Genomic DNA, 22,653 nt, shown 5'->3' on the forward strand with positions numbered 1-22,653 from the left:
AGAGTCTGAAATTTAAAGACAATAAGTAGATTTAGTATTTGCTTGAGGCTGAAGTGGGGAATGGATATAAATAGGCGTAAGGGATTTCACTGAGGGGATGAAAATGTTCTAAAACTGATTTATGGTGATAGTTGTACCAGTCAACAAAATTACCAAAAAAAAAAAAAAAAAAATCACTGAACTGTGTACTTGAAATGCATGAATTTTATGATATGTAAAATATACCTCATGAAAGTTGTTTTTAAAAAGAGATTTTTTTAAAAAAAAAGATATAACCTGAAATTCTTTATGAATGTGGCAGGAAAGCTAGAAGATCATCACACTTGGTTTTTAAGGTCAGAGGAGAGATGTGAACTCTATACACCAGATTACCACTTTTCAAACTTTAAAACTGGATAATAATTTTGCATTATTATGTTAAAATCTTATACATATAAAAAATTATGATTTTTAAAAGTTGCAACATGGTTGCTGTCAAATAGCTCTTCAACTTCAACAGGAGCACATGCAGTATTCTTAGATCATAATTTATAAAGTAGGCAACCAAAGAGATCCTTGGATTGCTCAGATGAGCCTGAGAAAAGTTGATAAACTGGTTAAGGTAATGTGGAAACTTTGAGGTGGACCTTTTGGATCAAGCCTAAAATATGTCTGTCCTGCATTCTTTTTAATATAGGATAATACAGGATTTTCTAAAAACGAAAAATAGTTCCTGTTGTTTAGTCACTAAGTTGTGTCCAACTCTTTGCAAACCCAAGAACTGCAACAAACCCTGTCCTTCGCTATCTCCCGAAGTTTGCTCAAACTCGTATATATTGAGTTGGTGATGCCATTCAACTATCACATCCTCTGTCTCCCCCTTCTCCTCCTGCCCTCAATCTTTTCCAGTGACTTGGCCCTTCACTCTGGCCCTTCAAGTGGCCAGAGTACTGCAGCTTCAGCTTCAGTCCTTCCAATGAATATTCAGGGTTGATTTCCTTTAGAATTGACTGGTTTGATCTCTGTGCTGTCCAAGAGACTCTCAAGAATATTCTCCAACACCATAGTTGTAAAGCATCAATTCTTCAGTTCTCAGCCTTCTTTATGGTCCAGCTCTCACATCTGTACATGATTACTAGAAAAACCATAGTTTTGTATAAAGAACCTAACAGCTGGACCTGGAATGATAATGAGGTAATAATTTCTTTAACTTACTTATATAAAAGCTTCTTTTTTCTTATTGAAACTAGGAAAACCTCTGCATGTTAGCTTCAATCAAAGTAAATAACAAAAATCATTCTTCTATTTTGGAAGAAAAGTGGATGACTCCTGTTTCTTTCATTATTGCTTTGAAAAAGGCTGGACTGAATATCTTCCCTACTGGACACTCTCATCTTTATGTTGTTATAAACTATAAGGTAAGAATGAATCCTTCCAAGTTTAATGTGATGGACATTTAGAATGTTAGCAAATATTACATTTTATATAAATCTTAAGGTATACCAATGAGTTTTCTATATTCACTTATATGAGATTATAGTTAGAAAGGAAGGAATAAATAGCAAGACTAGAAATCCAGTGATTTCTGGTGAAAAAGCTGACTTAAAACTCTACATTCAAAAAATTAAGATCATGGGAACCAGTCCCATCACTTCATGGCAAATATATGGGGAAACAATGGAAACAGTGAGAGACTTTATTTTCTTGGGCTTGAAAATCACTGCAGATGGTGACTGCAGCCATGAAATTAAAAGATGCTTACTCCTTGGAAGAAAAGCTATGAGCAAACTAGATGGCATATTAAAAAGCAGACACATTACTTGGCTGACAAAGGTCCATCAGGTCAAGGCTTTTCCAGTAGTCATGTATGGATGTGAGAGTTGGACTATAAAGAAAGCTGAGTGCCAAAGAATTGATGCTTTTGAACTGTGGTGTTGGAGAAGACTCTTGAGAGTCCTGTTGGACTGCAAGGAGATCCAACCAGTCAATCCCTAAGGAAATCAGTCCTGAATATTCATTGGAAGGACTGATGCTGAAGCTGAAACTCCAATATTTTGGCCACATGATGCAAAAAATTGACTCATTTGAAAAGACCCTGATGCTGGGGAAGATTGAAGGCAGGAAGAGAAGGGGACAACAGAGGATGAGATGGTTGGATGGCATCACTGACTCGATGGACATGAGTTTGAGCAAGCTCTGCGAATTGGTGGTGGACAAGGAAGCCTGGTGTGCTGCAGTCCCTGGGATCACAAAGAGTCGGGCATGACTGAGCGACTGAACTAAACTGAAAAATCTAGGGTTCTCTCAAATTTAATATTCTGTAGAATGATCTTCATATTGACACACGGAGCACAACCACAGCTGGTCAGTTTAGTGCAGAGGTAGTCTGCGCAGCATCCCATTTTGTCTGCTTTCTTTCTTCTTCCAGAGTGCATATATGGAAGATTTCTGAAAAGAGTAAATGACTCAGCAGTTTCCCAAACGTGATAAATCAAGTGAAATTAAATACATACAAGGACCACCGATCATTAAAACCCACTTCCTCCTACTTCACAGAGTCTTCCTGTCTGCATATTGCTTCATGTAACTCATAAGTTGAGTTAAATGAGATCCTTCCATGTTAAACTCTGAGCTCCTTGAGAGTGGTGACCATTCCTTAATCAACTTTGATTTTTCTAGCACCAACCCTATTCCTAGAATACAGTAGATGTTTGTCAAACATTCATGATACATAAATTAAGACAGAGTGAGTTCTAATCATGAAAGATGTTTTGGGCAGAAGAATTCTAAACTCAAGAAAAAGCTTATAATATACCAGAAAATGACAATATAGGTAGACACATACTGGAAATAATCACATTATAAGAGTGTATACATATATGCATAGCGGAAAAAATCCCACTTCAGTTTTAGTAACTCAAGTTGCCAGTTACTCTACAAATGCTGAACGTCATATACTAGTCATCTTTTCAGAATACTGTATTCAAGAATTTTTTTTCTGAACACTTATATTCCAGATAATGTTTTAGAAACATTATTGAATAAAACAAAGATCTCTGCCCTTGTGGAGCTTACATTCTAGAATAGAGGGAGGCAAACATCAACAACAAACATAATAAATCAAGTGAAAGAAAGAAAAGGTACAATATCAAATATGGTGTGGGGGGAGGGGGCTCAATAAGAAGGTAACATTTGAGGAAAGCCTCAAGGTGGGGATTGGACATGAGTGTGAGCAAACTCCAGGAGATGGTGAAGGACAGGAGAGCCTGGTATACTGCAGTCGATGGTGTTGCAAAGAGTTGGACACAATTGAGAGCCTGAACAGCAACAACGGGGCCTATAAGAGCACAGAGGCCCCGTGGATCACTGTTAGGACCCTGGGTTCTGCTCTGAAAGGGGAAGCCGTTGCCCCATTTTGAGAAAGAAGTCATGAGTCTGACTTAAATTATTTTTTATATTTGAATTTTATTTTTTTCTTAAAAATTTTTTTTAATTGGAGTATAGTTGATCTACAATGCTGTGTTAGTTTCTGTTGTATAGTAGTGAGTCGGTCATACATACATATCATAAACCCACTCTTTTCAGATTCTTTCCCCAAATAGGTCATTACAGAGCATTGCGTCGAGTTCCCTGTGCTGTATATCAGGTCTTTATTAGTTGTCTATTTTATATGTGAAAGTGAAGTCTCTCAGTCGTGTCCGACTCTTTGTGACTCTATGGACTGTAGCCCACCAGGCTCCTCCATCCATGGAATTTTCTAGGCAAGAGAACTGGAGCGGGTTGCCATCTCCTTCTCCAGGGGATCTTCCCAACCTAGAGATTGAACCCAGGTCTCCCACGTTGCGGGCAGACGCTTTACCGTCTGAGCCACCAGGGAATCCCCTGTGGCTTCCCTGGTGGCTCAGCTGGTATAGAATCTGCCTGCAATGCGGGAGACCTGGGTTCGATCCCTGGATTGGAAAGATCCCCTAGAGAAGGGAAAGGCTACCACTCCAGTATTCTGGCCCAGAGAATTCCACGGACTATTTTATATGTAGTGGTGTGTATACGTCAATCCCAACCTCCCAATTCATCCCTCCCCTTCCTCTCCTCCTTGGTAACCATAAGTTTGTTTTCTATATCTGTGACTCTATTTCTGTTTTATAAATTAGTTCATTTGTACCATTTTTTAAGATTCTGTTGATAAGTGATATATGACATTTATCTTTCTCTGACTTACCTCATGTGACTTACATTTTCAATGGATCTGGGTTGAGAACAGACTAAACTGCAGGAGGTCAAGGATGGAAGGGAGACTTGAGAGGCTCTGTGATCAACTCTACTTGTTTTTATACTGACAGCATCCTTCGGTAGAAGTGAAAGCTTATCGGCAAATGGCCCTGTTAAGTTCTGCTTTTGCATTTTGTTGGAGTAAGTGGAATACAGCATGTGATTCTAAGAAAACTGTATTTCAGGTATGGTATGCAAAACCCCTTAAATTTTTGTCTTCCAAAAGAAGATAAAGTACTCAAAAACTAAATGAGTGTAGACCACAATTCTCCTTTTAAAAAGGTAAAAAATTAAAATTCAAAATGGAATTGGCAAACTTCATTTTCTTTCCTTTTGCCAAAAATATAAAACCAAACCATGTAAAGGTCATGCCTTCATTGTCTGTTATGGTATCAAATGCTCTTGATTTTAGGCTGGAGACAGCTTTACACCAACTGAAGAACAAATGTAAGCCTTTCATGTGAATATGTCTGATTCATGAACTCTCTCCTCTGAGAGTAACCTTCTGGGCAGATTTCCTACTGCCTGCTAAAGAAGTTATCAAATTCTGCAAGCTGACTGATGAATATTTTAGCATAAATGAGCTACCACATTTATTTATCTTGTTTACTGCATGTTTCTTCCATTAGAATACAAGCTCCTCGAGGACAAGGTTTTATTGCTATGATTGTTATTTATTAATATGTTTGGTTATTTTTTATTTTGTTTTTGTTTTATTGTTTCAGGTAGGATCTGAAATAATACTTGTCACTTGAAGGCATTCAATAAATATTTTTTGAAGAATTAATATATTTTGATAAGCTCCTTAAACACTAAGATATAAACAGTTTCATGCTTTAAAAAAAATGGTACATTAAGAATATTTCTTTTTATCTTAGCAATTTGGGAAACTTAAGCCCTTCAAATACTGGATTGGCCAAAAAAATTGTTCACAATTTTTGTGACCATCATATGGAAAAACTTTGGTCACCTGATGCGAAGAACTGACTCATTGGAAAAGACCATGATGCTGGGAAAGATTGAGAGCAGAAGGAGAAGGGAGTGATAGAGGATGAGATGCTTGGATGCCATTACTGACTCAATGGACATGAGTTTGAGCAAGCTCCAGGAGATAGTGAAGGACAGGGAAGCCTGGTGTGCTCGGTTATGAATAGTTGGGCATGACTTAGCCACTGAACAACAACAACAAACAAAGTAACATACTCAACTGTCAAAATACCTAATAAAAGAGCAACTGTTCACAGATTTCTCTCTCTCTCTTTTTTTTTTTTAGGTGAGGGAACACCTTCTTAAAGAAGAACCCATTCGGAACCCTAACTGGACCCTTTTAATGTTTAGTGGTGACAGGGCACAAAGTCTCAAGATCAATGAATCCAGTGATGCGTTTTCTGAAGCCCTTAAAGAAGAAACTGAATTTCATTCCACTTTATATCACATGGTTAAGGATTTTGCTTCTCAGGAAGCAATGAGGGCAGTTAGGCGTTCCAACTGCCAGTTTGTTGACTCTGTATGCCACATGCTACTCTCAACTAGGCTACTCAGCTATTCTTAAATCCCCAGGGATAAATTTTATCCAGTATGAAGAATCAAACAACTTGGAGAAACATCAGGTATTTCTTCAATAAAGTGTAATAAGTGACTGTATTTCAAACAGGCTGTTCAAATGATCTAATCAGCATTTTATACTCATTTTATTTTTTAAGAATTAGGTTTTTTTTTTTCTCTTGTACTTGGCCTACTGAGATTTCCAGTGTTCACTGTTCATAGTTTTGAATGGTTCTTTATTTCAATAAATTTTAACAAACAATAATATCTCCTCTTCAGAAAGCTCATTTAAAAAATCATATAAGCAGGCTTCCTCCCCACTGCATTTTAGTTAGGAAGGTAATCACAAAAAGAGAGAATATAAAATATCTTACAGTCATTCTGAGAACCTCTTGTTCCATTCTATAATTTCCCAGCTAAAAGTTACTAATGTACAAAGTTCAGATACTGAAACTTTAAAAACTAGCTACACACAGTAGGACGTGCTACAGTCACACTGGCGGTGGCCCGTTGTGTCGCAGTCTGGTGAATGGCCACAAGATGTGTTCTAGAGACATCCAGGGGTCCCCATCCTGTGTGGGGGCAGCGTCCACGGGCTTCTGGAAGAATCGGCCTGTGAAGAAGCTCATCAGCGCTGCAAACAGTACAATGAATGCCACAGAAAGCCAGAGCACCTTGTTGGCCTCTCTGATGGACGTCTTGAGGTTTGTTGCCCAGGAAGCTAATGTATCATAACTACAACAAAAACACAAAATCAGTATGCAGTAACCACAATCTTCTGTATACTAGAAACATTCCTTTTGCCAACAATAATCAAGTCATGTATCTGCCCTACATAATTCCACCAGCGTACATGTGTGCTCGGTCATTTCTGACTCTCTGCAACCCACAGACAATAGCCCACCAGACTCCTTTGTCCATGGGATTCCCTAGGCAAGAATACTGGAGTGGGTTGCTATTTCCCACTCCAGGGGATCTTCCTGTCACAGTGATCAAATCCATGTCTCCTGCATTGGCAAGTATATTCTTTACCACTGACACCTCCTTGTAATAAGCTACACAGTGTCATCTGTTGTCTTGGGCTTGGCCACAATCTGCTCCCTGCTATCCCTTATAATATTTTAGAATTGAAGAAATGAGGTGCTAAGATAAAAATCTGAAAATTATGTGATTTAGGCATTATTTAACTCCTAACAAGTACATTTGAGTACTAATTTCATTCTTTAAGTCAGGTAAGGCAATTTATATTCCTATAGTAGAAACATTATAATTCGGTCCTCTGGTCCCAAGGCCAAGTTCTTTACACTGTGAACTCCCCTGCCTCCTGTAGCTCATAGGTTCAGGAATAATTCTTATAGACCATATGGAGTTTGTTATTAATCATCTTAAATTTAACATTTTCAAAGGTCTTTTAGTAAAGTAATTTGCTTAAGATTAATGCTGCTAGACTTCCCCGGTGGGAAAGTGGTAAAGAATCCACCTGCCAATGCAGGGGACACAGATTCAATCCCTGGTCCAGGAAGATCCCATGTGCCATAGAGCAACTAAGCACCACAGCTACTGAGCCTGCGCTCTAGAGCCCACGAGCCTCAACTGCTGAAGCCTGAGACCTAGAGGCCGTGTCCACAAGAGAAGCACTGCAGTGAGACGCCTGTGCAGTGCAATGAAAAGTGGCCCCAACCGCCACAACCAGAGAAAGCCTGCACACAGCAACGAGGACCCAGGGCAACCAAAAATAAATTTTTAAAAGGCAAAAATAATTAAAACTTCTAACCCTGCCTTACCTTTCCCCATTCTACCAAAATGATATCATTTAGCAAGTAAATAACTTACATGGAAGAGACATTCCATTTTGATGGGTTTGTTTTCTTTTCAGAAAGACTTGGCTTTCTTGTCTTTTCTACTGTTTCTTCTTCTGGTGGTTCTAAGTCATCTTTAGTTCTGTAAATAAGTATTGTTTCTAAGTATCAAAGTATGCATAACGTTCTATAATTATTTATAAAATACTGCTGTTTTACTGTATTTTGTAAGGAAGCTTACAGATATTTATCTTGCTTTAGAAAAATTTGATAAATACCTAATTCTAAAAGTCAAATCACCAACTTTATATTTTTAGTCATTTATAGGAATTTAATTTTTTAAAGTAACTTTGTATTTAGAAAAACAGCAAATGTTTGTTGTAGAAAGTTCGGGTGCTAGCCAAAGAACAAATAAAAAGGGGAGATTTGCAAAGAACATGTGTAAGTTAGTCAGTTCTCACCACTTATAATTAACCAGTGTTATTCTGTGATTTTCCATCTTGGCATGTGCATGCATGTGTGTGAGTGTATGTGTATGTATAAGTAACTACACCTTAAGAAACAAATGCGGATGCCATTATTTCTTCTTCTGTGAATTTTTCATTCAACATACAGTAAAATTTTTCTCAGTACGTATTCTTTTACCACATTTTTTTAACATTCTATATTAAATAGAATATAGATAATTAAAACTAATCTTTTCTCTGTTGGTTTTTTGAGCAACACTAAATTGGAATAGCATTAAAGTGTCATTTCTTTCTTTAAAAAACCTTCATAATTTAAAAAGTGTTTATGAAGATAGGTTTGGTATAAAACTACTTCAAATCAATAGTATTCAATGAACTGGGAAGTTGCAATTGGGTTGACTGTATTGAAATCTTATTTAAAGAGGAATCCTTTGCTTGAAAAAAAACTTAACTGTTTCATTGTTCATGTTCCATGTTTCATGACCACTCATGAGTTCCTAGTTAGATTTGAATTTTGAAATCTCAAGTTCATAATCCCCCACAGTGGCCAAAATGAACTGCATGTCAAAGTTTTTGTTTTTCAGTCAGACATCTATAGGGAATGCCTGTGGTCGATTTTAGTTTGGTTTTTAAAGAACATAAGACTTCCAACCCAGAATTCCTATAGGATTCTCAAGGTTTCAGTCTTTTGTTGGCAAAAACTTCTCAGTAGAAATCATGCCATACAAACAAAAATTTTTAAATAGATAATTTTTCTCAAGGAAACTCTTGAATTTTTTAAAACCCAGATCAGAAAATATCCATTATGTTAACTCTAAATCTTTAATAAAAGGGAATTCAGTCCATGCAATTAGGCTTCCACGATTATTTAAGAGAGAAAAAAGGCTTTGAGGGTAGGAACAATGTCTTTTTCATCTTCATATCCCTTAAGCTTGAGCGTAGTGTGCCTAACATAATAGGCATGCAAGGAATGTGTATACAATCAACACAAAATCATTTCATTAAGATCTCTACAGATGAGGAAACAGACCAAATGTCACCAAGGATTTTAGAGGCAGCATTTCTTCATGTCCCTCCCTCTTACCTTCTACCTTTCACTATAGAAGTATATTTTATTTGTTTCACTTGCTAAATATAGCAATATAGAGTTTTGTTTTTCCTACTCTTCATTTACCTAAAGAGAAGACAGATGTATATGTAATACACATATATTACATACGTGCCTTTAGGATATATATAAATATAAACATACACATATATGTCTATATGTACACACACACATGTTGTATATAATTCATTAAGTTGATGAACATTTTATTTCTATGGCTCTCTTATGAACCTTTCCCCCTGATGACCATATACCTATACAGGAAGAAGATTATCTTCACAAATCTGGCAAATTTCAGGTTCTTTTCTAACTTAAGACCTCACACCTTGCAGTACTGAGTGAATGTACTCATAAGTAACATTTACATAGTGCTGTATTTTCATAAAAGCCTTATACAATGAATGGTCTTTTTGATGCTGCAGCAGTGGACTCCACAGATTAAAAGTGATGCCCACTATTTATTCCCCAGTCACATCAAGTTAATAAACACATCAAGCTTCACCTACTTTAGTTCACACTTTTCTTCTTCAGCATCTGCCCAGGAATAGGTGCTAATAAATCGATGTAATGAGGGACGGTGTTCACTCTGCTTTGACCCCAAAATACGCCTAAATAAAGATGATTATAGCCACTTATCAAATCAAATACTTGTGTAGCAATTACCAATTTATTTCCCACTACTTAAATCAATACAGAAGCAATATGTTATTTTTTCTTTAGCATATTCATGTAATGCTTATCTCATAAGAAAACAATTTCACCATCATATGCCAATTTTTATAACTATTCTGCATATAGTCCATACAAAACAAATGTTACTATATTGTTTATTTCAAACATTTACTTTAGCCAAATTATAAAATCATAAGGTTCCCAAAGAGGCATCATAAAATTATACTTACCAACTGCTTGACCTCCTACTAAATCGGTCATTATTTTCCATCCCAGCCAACTTTAAAGTTCAGACATTAAGGAAATAATAAAATACAAATTTAGTGAAGTTTATACTTTTGTGATATGAAAATTAATTTGCTTCTGACTAAGAACACTTAGGAATTTGCTTACCATTCCTGCATTTCCAATATTTCTGGGCAAAGAGGCAATGGTCACTCTTCGAAGGGAAGATGGCTACCCAAAGGGAAGAAATGTACATTTAGAAAATTCTCAATATTTTGTCCTCGTATGAAACACTGATGGGTATTCTTGTATGTACACATCCATGTACTTGACCATTGCTGAGTTAAACAGGAGACATATTTTCAAGGTTTTTGTTATGGCCAAATTTCCTTTCAGAAATATTCTGCCAACTTATATTCAACTTTCTCCAACACTGGATAATCTTTTCCAGTCAAGTAAGGAATACAGGGTTTTCTGTTTAGGTTTATAGTAACTCTGAACACCATTTTTCTATGTTGAATAACTGTGTATCTGATCTGAGAACCACCTGTTTATGATTTTTGCTCATATTAATTTTGCAAAAGATACTTCTTGGCAAAAAACTTTTTTATTGTTAATGCAGCCAAATCTTTTCATCTTTTCCTCACTTTTGCTGCCATTTCTTTTATGCTTGGAAAAATTTCCTCAAATCAAGAGGAGATAAATATGCATCTATTTAAGAGCTTTCTTTTTTCATGGTTTCATTTTTTTCCATTTAACACATATAAGGGTAAGTATGACATTTTAATGAATGGATGTTTTTTATACCTTAGCCTTGAGATTTACACAGGAAAATGTTATGTCATATTTTGTGACTCTTAAAGTTGAAATAAGTGGGACTACAGGAAATAAAAATATGGTAAATGTAGGAAAATAAATGAGAATTTTTATGTGAATTCTTTTCTTAAACCATCATCCCTAATTTAATTTTATAGGTTAGCTGAACATCAAGCAAATCAAATTGTGGTCCAGGAATCTGGGTTCTAATCATGGTTCTATCACGATAGGATCATAACTAAACATATAATTTCTGTGAAAGTGATTTTGTTCATCTGTGCAAAAGATCAATTTAGATGGAATGATTTTTAAACTCACTTGCTCAAAAATTCTGTGAAATCCTGATTTTTAAACTGACAAAAACTGCTGGTTGACTTTCAATATCCCATTTTCCAACCCTCCCCTTCTTTTTTTAGTAACAGACCTCTTGATTTTCAGTTATACATACAGCCTCCAGAATAAAAGCTCTGTTTTCATCTTGTTTCCAAGCAAAAATGAAAAGGGAAATGTTAGCTGGGACTTCTAGGGAGTGTCTTCAGAAAGAGAGAACACCTGTTTCTCTTATTCTTTTTTCTTGGAATATGGCGCAACATATTAAATAATCACCAGGACTTGGTACTCAGAACTGACAAAGCTATCTTAGACCATGAGGTGGAAGCAAAGCTCTGAGGGTGATGATTCAGTAAGAGGGAAGGAAACTGGGCCCTAGAGATTTTCTAAAGCTGCTCTGCCACTTTTAGACTGCTTATTCCCAATTCTGGTTTCACATGAAAGAGAAACTGTTGTTACACTGACTTTCATCTCACTGCAGGCAAACTTAGCGTGTGTGCACACTCAGTCGCGTCCGACTCTTTGTGACCTTATGGACTGTAGCCCACCAGGCTCCTCTGTCCATGGAATTTTCTAGGCAAGAATACTGGAGTGGGTTGCCATTTTCTTACTCCAGTGATGGAACTGGTGTCTCTTGAATCTCCTGCATTGGCAGGTGGGCTCATTACCAAGTGCACCGCCTGGGAAGCCTTGTTACATACAAATATTGCAAGAAGTATAAAAGCATATATATATAAACATAAACACACATGCATATAACATATATGACTTAAAATCATTGTTGCTTTATGATTTACATTTAAAGCCATGTTATTTCAAAAAATATTTTTAAATCATCTCATCTGTAACATTTGATAGACATTTGTTCAGTGAATTGGTAATTACCTTAGAGTTTACAGAAGATGAACGTTTTTTAGTTTGGCAGTCATCTGAAAGGGAAAACATATTTGCATGTTTTTTGAATTAACACATGCAATTTAACATAATGGTCTTAATTCTTTATAAAGAAAAGTAATAGTCGGAAACTATTTAAGACCCTAGCGACTACTGAACAATGCAGATATCTAGCTGTCATTTATTTGGTGATTCAAAGCAATATCTGAACCAATGAAATACAGTCCTCTGTGTCTCTGCCACTGTCCACGATGCCTGTCTGGGACAGATGGGGCACAAAATGAATGTATGCTGAATAAATGAACCCAAAATTACAGATCAGAAGATCACCAAACATTATTACTTTTACAAAAGAGAGAACATATCATTAAAACGAATACTCTGTTTATGAACATTTATATTATCTATTTAAAATAAAATTAGTAAAGGTATATATAGGCCTTCTGTTGAGATACTTTCCATGGTCTCAGTAGTCTCACTATTTTCCAAGACACTCATCAGCTTATTCTGCCATGGTCATTCCTTCTTCGAGGGATACAAAACCACTGTTGGCGAAAGTGGTTCATTTATACTATGGGGCCTTGTTTTATGTGTGGCGAAAGAGCCAGTTCCTAAGTAGGACAACCCGGGGGTCAATGAGTTGATATGACTGTCTCATATCAACAATTTAATGAATTTTTGGTGTCTACCATAAAATACTTGTCTCCTAATTTGTATGCTGACATCTTACTTTGGGCTATATAAATAACAGGAATGAGTTACTTCTTATATTATTTTATATATTGTATCCTTTTTATATTCTTCTAAAACAACCTTAACATAAAGGGTGTTGTACTAAAGACAGTGTATAATAAGAATTAGTAAGAGAGAAAGAAAGAGGAGAATGTCAGAAAAATGTAACTGATACTATTATCTTAAACTTTTATTACCTTCATCTTCAAGAGGGTTAAAAGACCTTTCATTTTGCAAAAGAACCTGTTTCAGTTCTTCTAATTCAGCATGCTCTTTGGCATACATCCTCTTCAGATTTTCTACATGCTGAATCATCACTTCAACTGCTTTACTAACCCGGCTTTCCTAGCAGGAAAAAAAAAAAGGAACAAATTTACATCGAAAATATTATCCTTAATACCCAGTTAAAAGATACATGTTCTTGTCTTCATCCCAGACATAAATCCCACTAAAGTGATGATAAAAGTTTTTTTGTTGTTGTGTTTTAAAGGCATGACTATAAAAGGGTAAGGGCTTCCCAGGTGTTGCTAGTGGTAAAGAACCTGCCTGCCAATGCAGGAGACATAAAGAGACCCTGGGTCAGGAAGGTGCCCTGGAGGAGGGCACAACAACCCACTCCAGTACTCTTGCCTGGAGAATCCCTTGGACAGAGGAACCTGGTGGGCCACAGTCCATAGGGTCCCAAAGAGTTGGACATGACTGAGCAACTTAGCAGGTAGGCATACAAGGGTAATCAGAATGGAAGAGGATAGAACAGCAACCAAATTCTGAACACTTCCCAGGTAGACAGACTAGAGGTAAAAGACAAAGACCTGAAAAGCCAAACCCTAAAAAATAAAAAAAAAGAAAAGTCTGGAAGAAACCTGGGTTGAATCACAGAAATCCACAAATGCCCAAGAATTAGTGGTATGTCTGGAATTAAGCTTGGAGGTAAAACACACGAAGAGTTGAAAATCTGTATAAAAAGCAATTAGATCCACAGATCCCCTCCATCACTCGGGTCAGCTGAGCCCCTCTACCATTTTGGGGAAAGATTAAAATGGTGGCTATCTGGAGAGATTTGAACAGAGGGTCTGTGGATTGAGCAGTAACAGTTGATGGTGAATCGATCCTACAGAAAAAAATAGATTGAAGCAAAAGTCTGTTGTTGGTCAGTCCCTAAATCATGTCTGACTCTTTGTGACTCCATGGACTGCAGCACGCCAGGTTCCTCTGTCCTCTACTATCTCCCAGAGTTTGTTCAAATTCATGTCCACTGAGTTGGTGATGCTATCTAATCATCTCATCCTCTATCACCTCCTTCTCCTCCTGCCCTCAATCTTTGCCATCATCCAGGTCTTTTCCAATGAGTTAGTTTTGCATCAGGTGGCCAAAGTATTGGAGCTTCAGCATCAATCTTTCCAATGAATATTCAGGGTTGATTTCCTTTAGGATTGACTGGTTTGATCTCCTTGCTGTCCAAGGGACTCTCAAGAGTTTTCTTCAGCACCACAGTTTGAAAGCATCAATTCTCTAGCACTCAGCCTTATTTATGGTCCAACTCTCACATCCACACGTGACTACTGGAAAAACCACAGCTTTGACTATACGGACCTTGGTCACCAAAGGGATGTCTGCTTTTTTATATACTATCTGAGTTTGTCATAGCTTTCCTTCCAATGAGCAAGTGTCTTAATTTCATGGCTACAGTCACTGTCAGTAGTGATTTTGAAGCCCAGGAAAATAAATTCTATCTCTGCTTCCACTTTTTCCCCATCTATTTGCTATGAAGTGATGGGACCAGATGCCATAATTTTAGTTTTTTGGGGGTTGAGTTTCAAGTAAGCCTTTTCACTCTCCTCTTTCACCCTCATCAAGAAGCTCTTTAGTTCCTCTTCACTTTCTGCCATTAGAGTGGTATCATCTGCATATCTGAGGTTGTTGATATTTCTCCTGGCAATCTTGATTCCAGCTTGTGACTCATCCAGCCCAGCAATTTCACTTGATGTACTCTGCATATAAGTTAAATAAGCATGGTGACAATAGCCTTGTCATACACCTTTCCTAATTTTGAACAAGTCAGTTGCTCCATGCCCAGTTCTAACTGCCACTTCTTGACCTACATACAGGTTTCTCAGGAGACAGATAAGGTGATCTGGTACTCTCATGTCTTTAAGAATTTTCCGCAGTTTTTTGTGATCCACACAGTCAAAGGCTTTAGCATAGTCAGTGAAGCAGAAGTAGATGCCTTTATCGAATTCCCTTACTTTCTGCATGATCCAACGAATGTCAGCAATTTGATCTCTGGTTCCTCTGCCTTTTCTAACCCAGCTTGAACAAATGGAAGTTCTCCTTCACATACTGCTGAAACCGAATTCGAAGGGTGTTGAGCATAATCTTATTAGCGTGTGAGAGGAGCACAATTGTACAATAGTTTGAACATTCTTTGGCATCGCCCTTCTTTGGGATTGGAACGAAAACTGACCTTTTCCACTCCTGTGGCTGTTGCTGATACATGTTGAATATTAAGATACAAAGCCTTCTTCTTCTTCTAACTACCAAACACTGGTAGCCAGGATTATACTCTCAAGATAGGCAGTTGGAATTGTCTTTGAGGAATCTTAACACTGCAGGATGAAAGTCTTAAAACTATTGGTATAAGAGGATGCTGGTGAAACCTCCCGGCCTGTGTGAAACTCAGAACCAGGAAAAAGCTTCCCCACCTAACACATCCCAAGTTCCCAATCAATTAATGGGACTAGTTAATGGGTCATCACTAGTCAGAGGCAAGCCTCTAACCTGAGAAAAGAAAATAAAAATACAGGGGGAAAAAACAAGCTGAAAGAAATAAACTACAGAAAAATGAAAACTTAAGGAAGCTATCAATATCTTCAGAGAAAAATAAACATTACATTTGTGAAATAGGAACAAGGTATAAAAAAGTTAGGATCTGAGAATTTTAAAAGTCTGGAAGTTAGAAATATAATAAAAATACATAAGAGAAGAGTCTCAAGATAAAGTTGAGGAAACTTCTCTGAAACTAGAACAAAAAGACTAAAAGGTAGAAAAGAGAAGAGAAAGGACAGTTCAGGAGATCCAACAGCCAAAAAACAGGAATGCAAGTATAGAAAATGTAGAAAAAGTCCACAAGGCATAGAAAAGGAAATAGTTCAAGAAAATTTCTGAACTCAAGGAATAACTTGTCAATTTATGTCCACTCAGGACCTAAAATAGTGGCTGAAAATAAACCCATGCCAGGGAAGGACAGTAGGGGTAACAGAATATTCTAAAAGCTTCTAGAAAGTAAAAATATGTTATAAACAAAAGCTCAAGAGTCAGAATGGCATCAAAATTTGATACCAACACCAGAAGCTAAGAAGAAAATGAGGCAGTGCGAGAAAAATTCTAAAGGAAATGATTTCTAACCTAAAATCCTTTACCCAGCTAATGTAAAGATGCATAAGAATAAAGACTTGGATTTTCAGTTATATAACATCTCAAAAAGTTTACCTCCCAGGCATTCTTTTTCTTGAAAAGTTACTGGGTGAGATGTTCCATCAAAATAAAGAAAAATAAATAAACCAGCAAAGAAGGAGGCATGGGATTCAGGAAATGGAGTTTAACTCAAGAGAGAAGTGAAAGAAGTCTTCATTTAAGAATTTGCTTCCCACATGCATAGTGGTAAAAATCTGCCTGCCAATGCAGGAGATGCAAGAGATGCAGGTTTTATCCCTGGGATCAGGAAGATTCCCTGGAGTAGGAAACGGCAACCCACTCCAATATTCTCGCCAGGAAAAATTCCATGGACAGAGGAGTGTGGTGGGCTACAGTCCATAGGGTCGCAAAGAGTCAGACACAACTGAGCACACACACACACACACACACACAACTGTCAGTTGAGACTGACAGGTCAAAAGTCCCTGGAAGCAACAACTCAAAGAAAAAATTGACAGAATATCTGATTAATGTGTATCTATTGTGAAATCTAGATTCCATGGAGAGCTTAAGAATAAATTAGAGATAAGTAAATGAAAAAGTTGGCTTAAAACTCAACATTCAGAAAATGAAGATCATGGCATCTGGTCCCATCACTTCATGGGAAATAGATGGGGAAACAGTGGAAACAGTGTCAGACTTTATTTTTTTGGGTGTTACAAAATCACTGCAGATGGTGATTGCAGCCATGAAATTAAAAGACGCTTACTCCTTGGAAAGAAAGTTATGACCAACCTAGATAGCATATTGAAAAGCAGAGACATTACTTTGCCAACAAAGGTCCGTCTAGTCAAGGCTATGGTTTTTCCAGTGGTCATGTATGGATGTGAGAGTTGGACTGTGAAGAAGGCTGAGTGTTGAAGAATTGATGCTTCTGAACTGTGGTGTTAGAGAAGACTCTTGAGAGTCCCTTGGACTGCAAGGAGATCCAACCAGTCCATTCTGAAGGAGATCAGCCCTGAGATTTCTTTGGAAGGAATGATGCTGAAGCTGAAACTCCAGTACTTTGGCCACCTGATGCGAAGAGTTGACTCATTGGAAAAGACTCTGATGCTGGGAGGGATTGGGGGCAGGAGGAGAAGGGGACGACAGAGGATGAGATGGCTGGATGGCATCACTGACTCGATGGACGTGAGTCTGAGTGAACTCCGGGAGTTGGTGATGGACAGGGAGGCCTGGCGTGCTGCGATTCATAAGATTGCAAAGAATCGGACACGACTGAGCAACTGAACTGAACTGAACTGAAATAGAAAACTAAGCATAACAATCACGGTAAAGTAAAATTATTAACTCCAAAAAGAACATAAACATTGTGCAAAGAAGGAAAAGTCATCTTTTTCCTTTAGAATATACATTTAGAATATATTTTCCATAGAATATACATCTATGTATATTCATAGCATATACAAGTAAAAGACTACTTGTATATGCTATGAATAGAACTTACATGGGCATAATAATATTTACAGATAATATAGATCTAATATTATTCATCTACTTTTTTAAAATTAAAATTGTTTATATTATGATAATTTCCACAGACACAAAAAGTACATAATGGATCCACATATATCCATCAATCAGTTTCAAGACCCGTCAACATTTTGGCGTGTAAGTTTCATCTCAAAGTTTGAATGCTATTTTTTTAAGTACAGGTGACAGACATCATGTTATTTAACTCTTAAACATTTTAATAAATGTCTGAAAAGTGGGAGTGTGTGTCCTTAAATAATAATACCGTGATCACTTCTAACAACATAAACAGAAACACCTTAATATCATCTAATTCATATTCAAATTTCCCTAACTGTCTCAAAAACACCTATTTACAGTTTTATTTGAACTGGAACCTGACAAAATATATATTTGTTGTATTTTTTCTTTTTTTATACTAATGTATAATTCACAATATAAAATTCAATATTTTTAAGTGAACAATTTAGTGACATTTAGTACATTCACAATGTTATACAAACATCACTAGTTCCTAAACATTTTCATCATCTCAAAATAAAACCCCATACTTATGAAGCAGTTACTTCCTACTCACCTCCTTCCCCTAGAAGCTAGCAAACACCAATCTTCTACCTTTCCCTAAAGATTTATCCACTCTAGATACTATATATAAACACAATCACATAACATGTGACCTTTATGTCTAGCATCTATAGCATAAAATTTTTTAGATTCAGCTACATTGTAGCATGTATCAACACTTCATTCCTTTTAGTGGCTAAATATTATATTAATAATGCGACAATAATACTGCAGAAACCAACACAACACTGTAAAGCAATTTTCCTCCAATAAAAAAATAATATTGTAATTTCTCCACATCCGTCAACACTAATTATTTTCCTTCTTCCTTCCTTTCTTTTTCCTTGCAACCCACTCCAGTACTCTTGCCTGGCAAATCCCATGGACAGAGGAGCCTGGTAGGCTGCAGTCCATGGGGTTGCTAGGACTCGGACATGATTGAGTGACTTCACTTTCACTTTTCACTTTCATGCGTTGGAGGAGGAAATGGCAACCCACTCCAGTGTTCTTGCCTGGAGAATCCCAGGGACGGTGAAGCCTGGTAGGCTGACAGAGCACAGAGTCGGAAATGACTGAAGCGATTTAGCAGCAGCAGCAGTAGTGGGTGTGAAGTGGTGTATCATTATGGCTTTGATTTTCAATTTGCTAACAATTAAGCATCTTCTCGTGTGCTTATTGGCCATTTGTATAATTTCTTTAGGGAAATGTCTATTCAAGTCTTATCTGCATTTTTAACTGGATTGCTTATCTTTTTGTTGTTAAGTTGCAAGCATTCTTGACATATTCTGGATGTATGTGCATGTATGCTCATTCTCAGTCATGAACAACTCTTTGAGTCCCCATGGACTGTAGTCTACCAGGCTCTTCTGTTCATGGAATTTTCCAGGCCAGAATACCAGAGTAGATAGCCTTTCCCTTCTCCAGGGTATCTTCCCAACCCGGGGATTGGGTTGGGAACCCAATCCCGCATTGCAGGCGGATTCTTTACCAGCTGAGCCAAAGTGAAGCCCAAGAATACCGGAGTGGGTAGCTTATCCCTTCTCCAGAAGATCCTCCCGACCCAGGAATTGAACCAGGGTCTTCTGCTTTGCAGGCAGATTCTTTACCAACTGAGCTATCAGGGAAGCCCATATTCTGGAAACTAGACCCGTATTAGATATATGATCTTCAAATATTTTCTTCCCTTCCATCAGCAGTTTCTTTTTGGACATGTTAAGTTTAAGTTGTCTATCAAACTTCAAAGTGCTATGTCAACAGTAGCAGATTCTAGTCTAAAACTCATGGCAGATGTTTAAGATAAGTGTGTGAATTGGGGAATCATCAGTTGATTAGATGGGATAGTACCAGGATTGAGTGATGATGAAGATCAGATGTGCAAAGGTAAAGCTGTGGGGTCCATTAAGATTAATAAGGCTGGGAGAAAGGATGGGACCCATAAAGGAGTCTGGAAAGGTCCATGATGATTTATGATGTAGAGGGAAAAAACAGGGGATTGTGGTACCTGGAAGCCAAATGTCAAGAGTGTTTCCAGGAGAACGAAGAGCTTAGCCATGTTGAATATAGCAGACAGGTTAAGAAAAAAGAGTAGGTTAAGGCCAACTAGAATAAATTTCAGAGATGACAGGAGGAGAGAAATTAGAAACAGTGAGTTCAGTTCTATTGAAGAAATTTGCTAAAAATGGGAACAGAGAAACAGGGTGGTAACCAAAGGAGAAAGAGTGAAAGATTTTTTGTGTTTGCTTTGTGTTATTTTTCCTGTCTTAAAAACAAAGTATCTAAGTATTTGTGTGCTGCTGCTGCTGCTGCTGCTGCTGCTAAGTCGCTTCAGTTGTGTCCGACTCTGTGCGACCCCATAGACGGCAACCCACCAGGCTTCCCCGTCCCTGGGATTCTCCAGGCAAGAACACTGGAGTGGGTTGCCATTTCCTTCTCCAATGCATTAAAGTGAAAAGTGAAAGTGAAGTTGCTCAGTCATGTCCGACTCTTTGCAACCCCATGGACTGCAGCCTAGCAGCCTCCTCCGTCCATGGGATTTTCTAGGCAAAAGTACTGGAGTGGGGTGCCATTGCCTTCTCTGGTGTGCTGATGAGAATGATTCAAAAGAGTGGGGAAAAACTGGAGAGGAAAGACTGCAGGTAGAATTGTGGCCCAGATTCTGAGCAAACTGAAAGGAATGGGTTCTTGCATAGAGGTGGGATGGTTAGCCTTGGATAGGAGAAAACTCATCTTTGGTACTAGAAAGGAAGGCAATGTTGAGTGTTTAGATGCTTGTAGGTTCAAAGCTTTTGGAAGATTCCTTCTGACTGCCTCAAATTTCCTATTGAATTAGGAAGCGAAGTCATCATTTGACAGAGAAGGTAGGAGAGGACAGGATGGGGATTTCAGGGGAAAGGGAAAGTATGAAATTGATATATAGAAGAGAAGCAGGGTGAATGATAGGAAGCCCCGAGGACCACTTAAGATTTGTGATGAATTTCAAGAGAACTCAGTCAGCATAAGGGTGTGAGGTTTTCCAGCTATGCAGGCATGAGCAGGTAAAGAAATGTATTAAACAAGATTGTAGATTTTCTAAATAAATGAATAAAACGAGAGAGGTAAAAGTGTTGAGAGTTCATGCAAGAGAGTGAATGTCATGTTTGACCATGGAATTTAAGCTTGGTCAGGAAAGAAGAGAGATCAACAATAAAGTGAAAGACACTTTAGGTGTGAGGAAGGAGAGACTGATAAAAGAACTAAATATTCATCTTCATAGTAGGAAACAAATATCTAAAACTGTAAATAAATCACTAAGTGATAGTGCAGACATATTATTTAGAGATATGAATATAACACATCTGTTTAGGTATAGATTCAAAAACTTAAAATCTTCCCCAGAATTTCCCACAAAGAAATTTTGAAAAAAAAAAAATCTACTTCTCTCTGAATAAGTATGAGAAGATCCATAAACAAGGATCTTTATTACTGCATTGTGTAAAAGCACAAAATACCAAAAATATTCTGAAATGATCAAATAGAGTACTTTCCTAGAATACAATCTATAATGTTACAGATAATAAATCCTTTCAGTAATTTCATTGTAACTAGACAAATGGAGACAAATTACCTGATTAATGGCTCCCAACATCTCAGCTCTACTGGCCACTCGTGTTGTGCACTGGCTGAGGAACGTTATACTCTTCTCCAGCTTCTTAATGATTTCCTGGGCCTGGCTGTCGTCTTCACAAAGAGATGTTAAAGACTGCACAGAAAGTAAAGTATTAGACAGTATCAAACCCAAGTATTCAGCAAGTGATTCTAATGCTGACTATGTTGTAAATGCAGATGACTCTATTATCTCTGTGGAAGGTGAAAAGCAGCAGTAAAGACAAATAATGAATGCTACTGAAATATTATGATCTTTGTTGGCTATCAAGTAGACCTATGGAGGTGTTCATAAAATCTGTTATACAATTTTGATCTCTTCCACTTTAATTTCCCAAATTTGCCACTCCTTCATGTGTGTTTATATCTTTCTTCTACAATTAATGGGATGGGATATAATTAATTGGCAGTGGTAAAGAAATTATTCCTATAAATGAATGCACTATATGAAGAACATAGTTTGAACTTTTAAGAAAAGTAGGAAAAATACTCAAATTATATTTGACTCTGACCACTGTATTTGCTCTTCCATTGATAACAAGGTGAGCCTAGGCTGGTTAGGTAAGTAGGCCTTTATTGCCTTATGAATATTTATCTCAAACCTGTGCCATTGATCTAAGATGATGGCTTTCCTAAGGCTTTCCTGATGGAAAGCCATTTGTCTCACTGTCTATACTAGTCAAATCAATTAACAAATCAATATAATCTCTATCAAAATTCCAGTGAATTTTTTTTTTTGCAGAAACAGAAAAATTCATCCTGAAATTCATATGGCATCTCAAAGGACTCTGAAGAGCAAAACAATTTTGAAAACAAAAGTACAAAGCTAAAGGTACCCCACATCTTGGTTTCAAAGCACATTACAAAGCTACAGTAACTGAAACAGTATGGTATTGGCATAAAGACAGACCAATAGAACAGAATAGCAGGCCCAGAAATAAACCTGCTGCTGCTGCTGCTGCTAAGTCGCTTCAGTCGTGTCCGACTCTGTGTGACCCCATAGACGGCAGCCCACCAGGCTCCCCTGTCCCTGGGATTCTCCAGGCAAGAACATTGGAGTGGGTTGCCATTTCCTTCTCCAATGCATGAAAGTGAAAGTGAAGTCGCTCAGTTGTGGCTGACTCTTAGCGACCCCATGAACTGCAGCCCACCAGGCTCCTCTGTC

At 37.5% G+C, this 22,653-nt stretch overlaps 2 protein-coding genes across 49 annotated transcripts in view; one reads left to right on the forward strand and one right to left on the reverse strand.

Annotated features, from left to right (window-relative positions):
* The window catches only part of DNAI7 (dynein axonemal intermediate chain 7), an 88,027-nt gene extending 81,969 nt beyond the window's left edge, over nucleotides 1-6,058 (forward strand). For all 35 annotated transcript variants that reach the window (XR_015164186.1, XR_015164187.1, XR_015164177.1 and 32 more), the window contains 3 exons: nucleotides 1,230-1,397; nucleotides 4,320-4,433; nucleotides 5,522-6,058. Coding sequence is in view for 17 of the 35 variants with exons in the window: in XM_086401705.1 (XP_086257831.1) it covers nucleotides 1,230-1,397; nucleotides 4,320-4,433; nucleotides 5,522-5,800 (561 nt within the window). In the remaining 18 variants the exon portion in view is untranslated. The remainder of the gene's footprint in view (nucleotides 1-1,229; nucleotides 1,398-4,319; nucleotides 4,434-5,521) is intronic.
* Nucleotides 5,918-22,653, reverse strand: part of IRAG2 (inositol 1,4,5-triphosphate receptor associated 2) — a 109,385-nt gene continuing 92,649 nt past the window's right edge. For 11 of the 14 annotated variants that reach the window (XM_086401689.1, XM_086401692.1, XM_086401690.1 and 8 more), the window contains 8 exons: nucleotides 21,451-21,585; nucleotides 13,034-13,181; nucleotides 12,096-12,139; nucleotides 10,233-10,295; nucleotides 10,070-10,119; nucleotides 9,674-9,775; nucleotides 7,627-7,734; nucleotides 5,918-6,528 (listed from right to left, as the gene is read on the reverse strand). In XM_086401689.1, the coding sequence (XP_086257815.1) occupies nucleotides 6,285-6,528; nucleotides 7,627-7,734; nucleotides 9,674-9,775; nucleotides 10,070-10,119; nucleotides 10,233-10,295; nucleotides 12,096-12,139; nucleotides 13,034-13,181; nucleotides 21,451-21,585 (894 nt within the window). In that variant the 3' untranslated portion in view covers nucleotides 5,918-6,284. The remainder of the gene's footprint in view (nucleotides 6,529-7,626; nucleotides 7,735-9,673; nucleotides 9,776-10,069; nucleotides 10,120-10,232; nucleotides 10,296-12,095; nucleotides 12,140-13,033; nucleotides 13,182-21,450; nucleotides 21,586-22,653) is intronic. The other 3 variants (XM_086401702.1, XM_086401700.1, XM_086401701.1) reach the window with 1 other exon arrangement.

This window comes from Bos grunniens, chromosome 5 (assembly GCF_055505025.1).
Source record: "Bos grunniens cultivar Pamir isolate PY7600 chromosome 5, Bosgru_T2T1.0, whole genome shotgun sequence".
Classification (NCBI taxonomy): domain Eukaryota; kingdom Metazoa; phylum Chordata; class Mammalia; order Artiodactyla; family Bovidae; genus Bos; species Bos grunniens.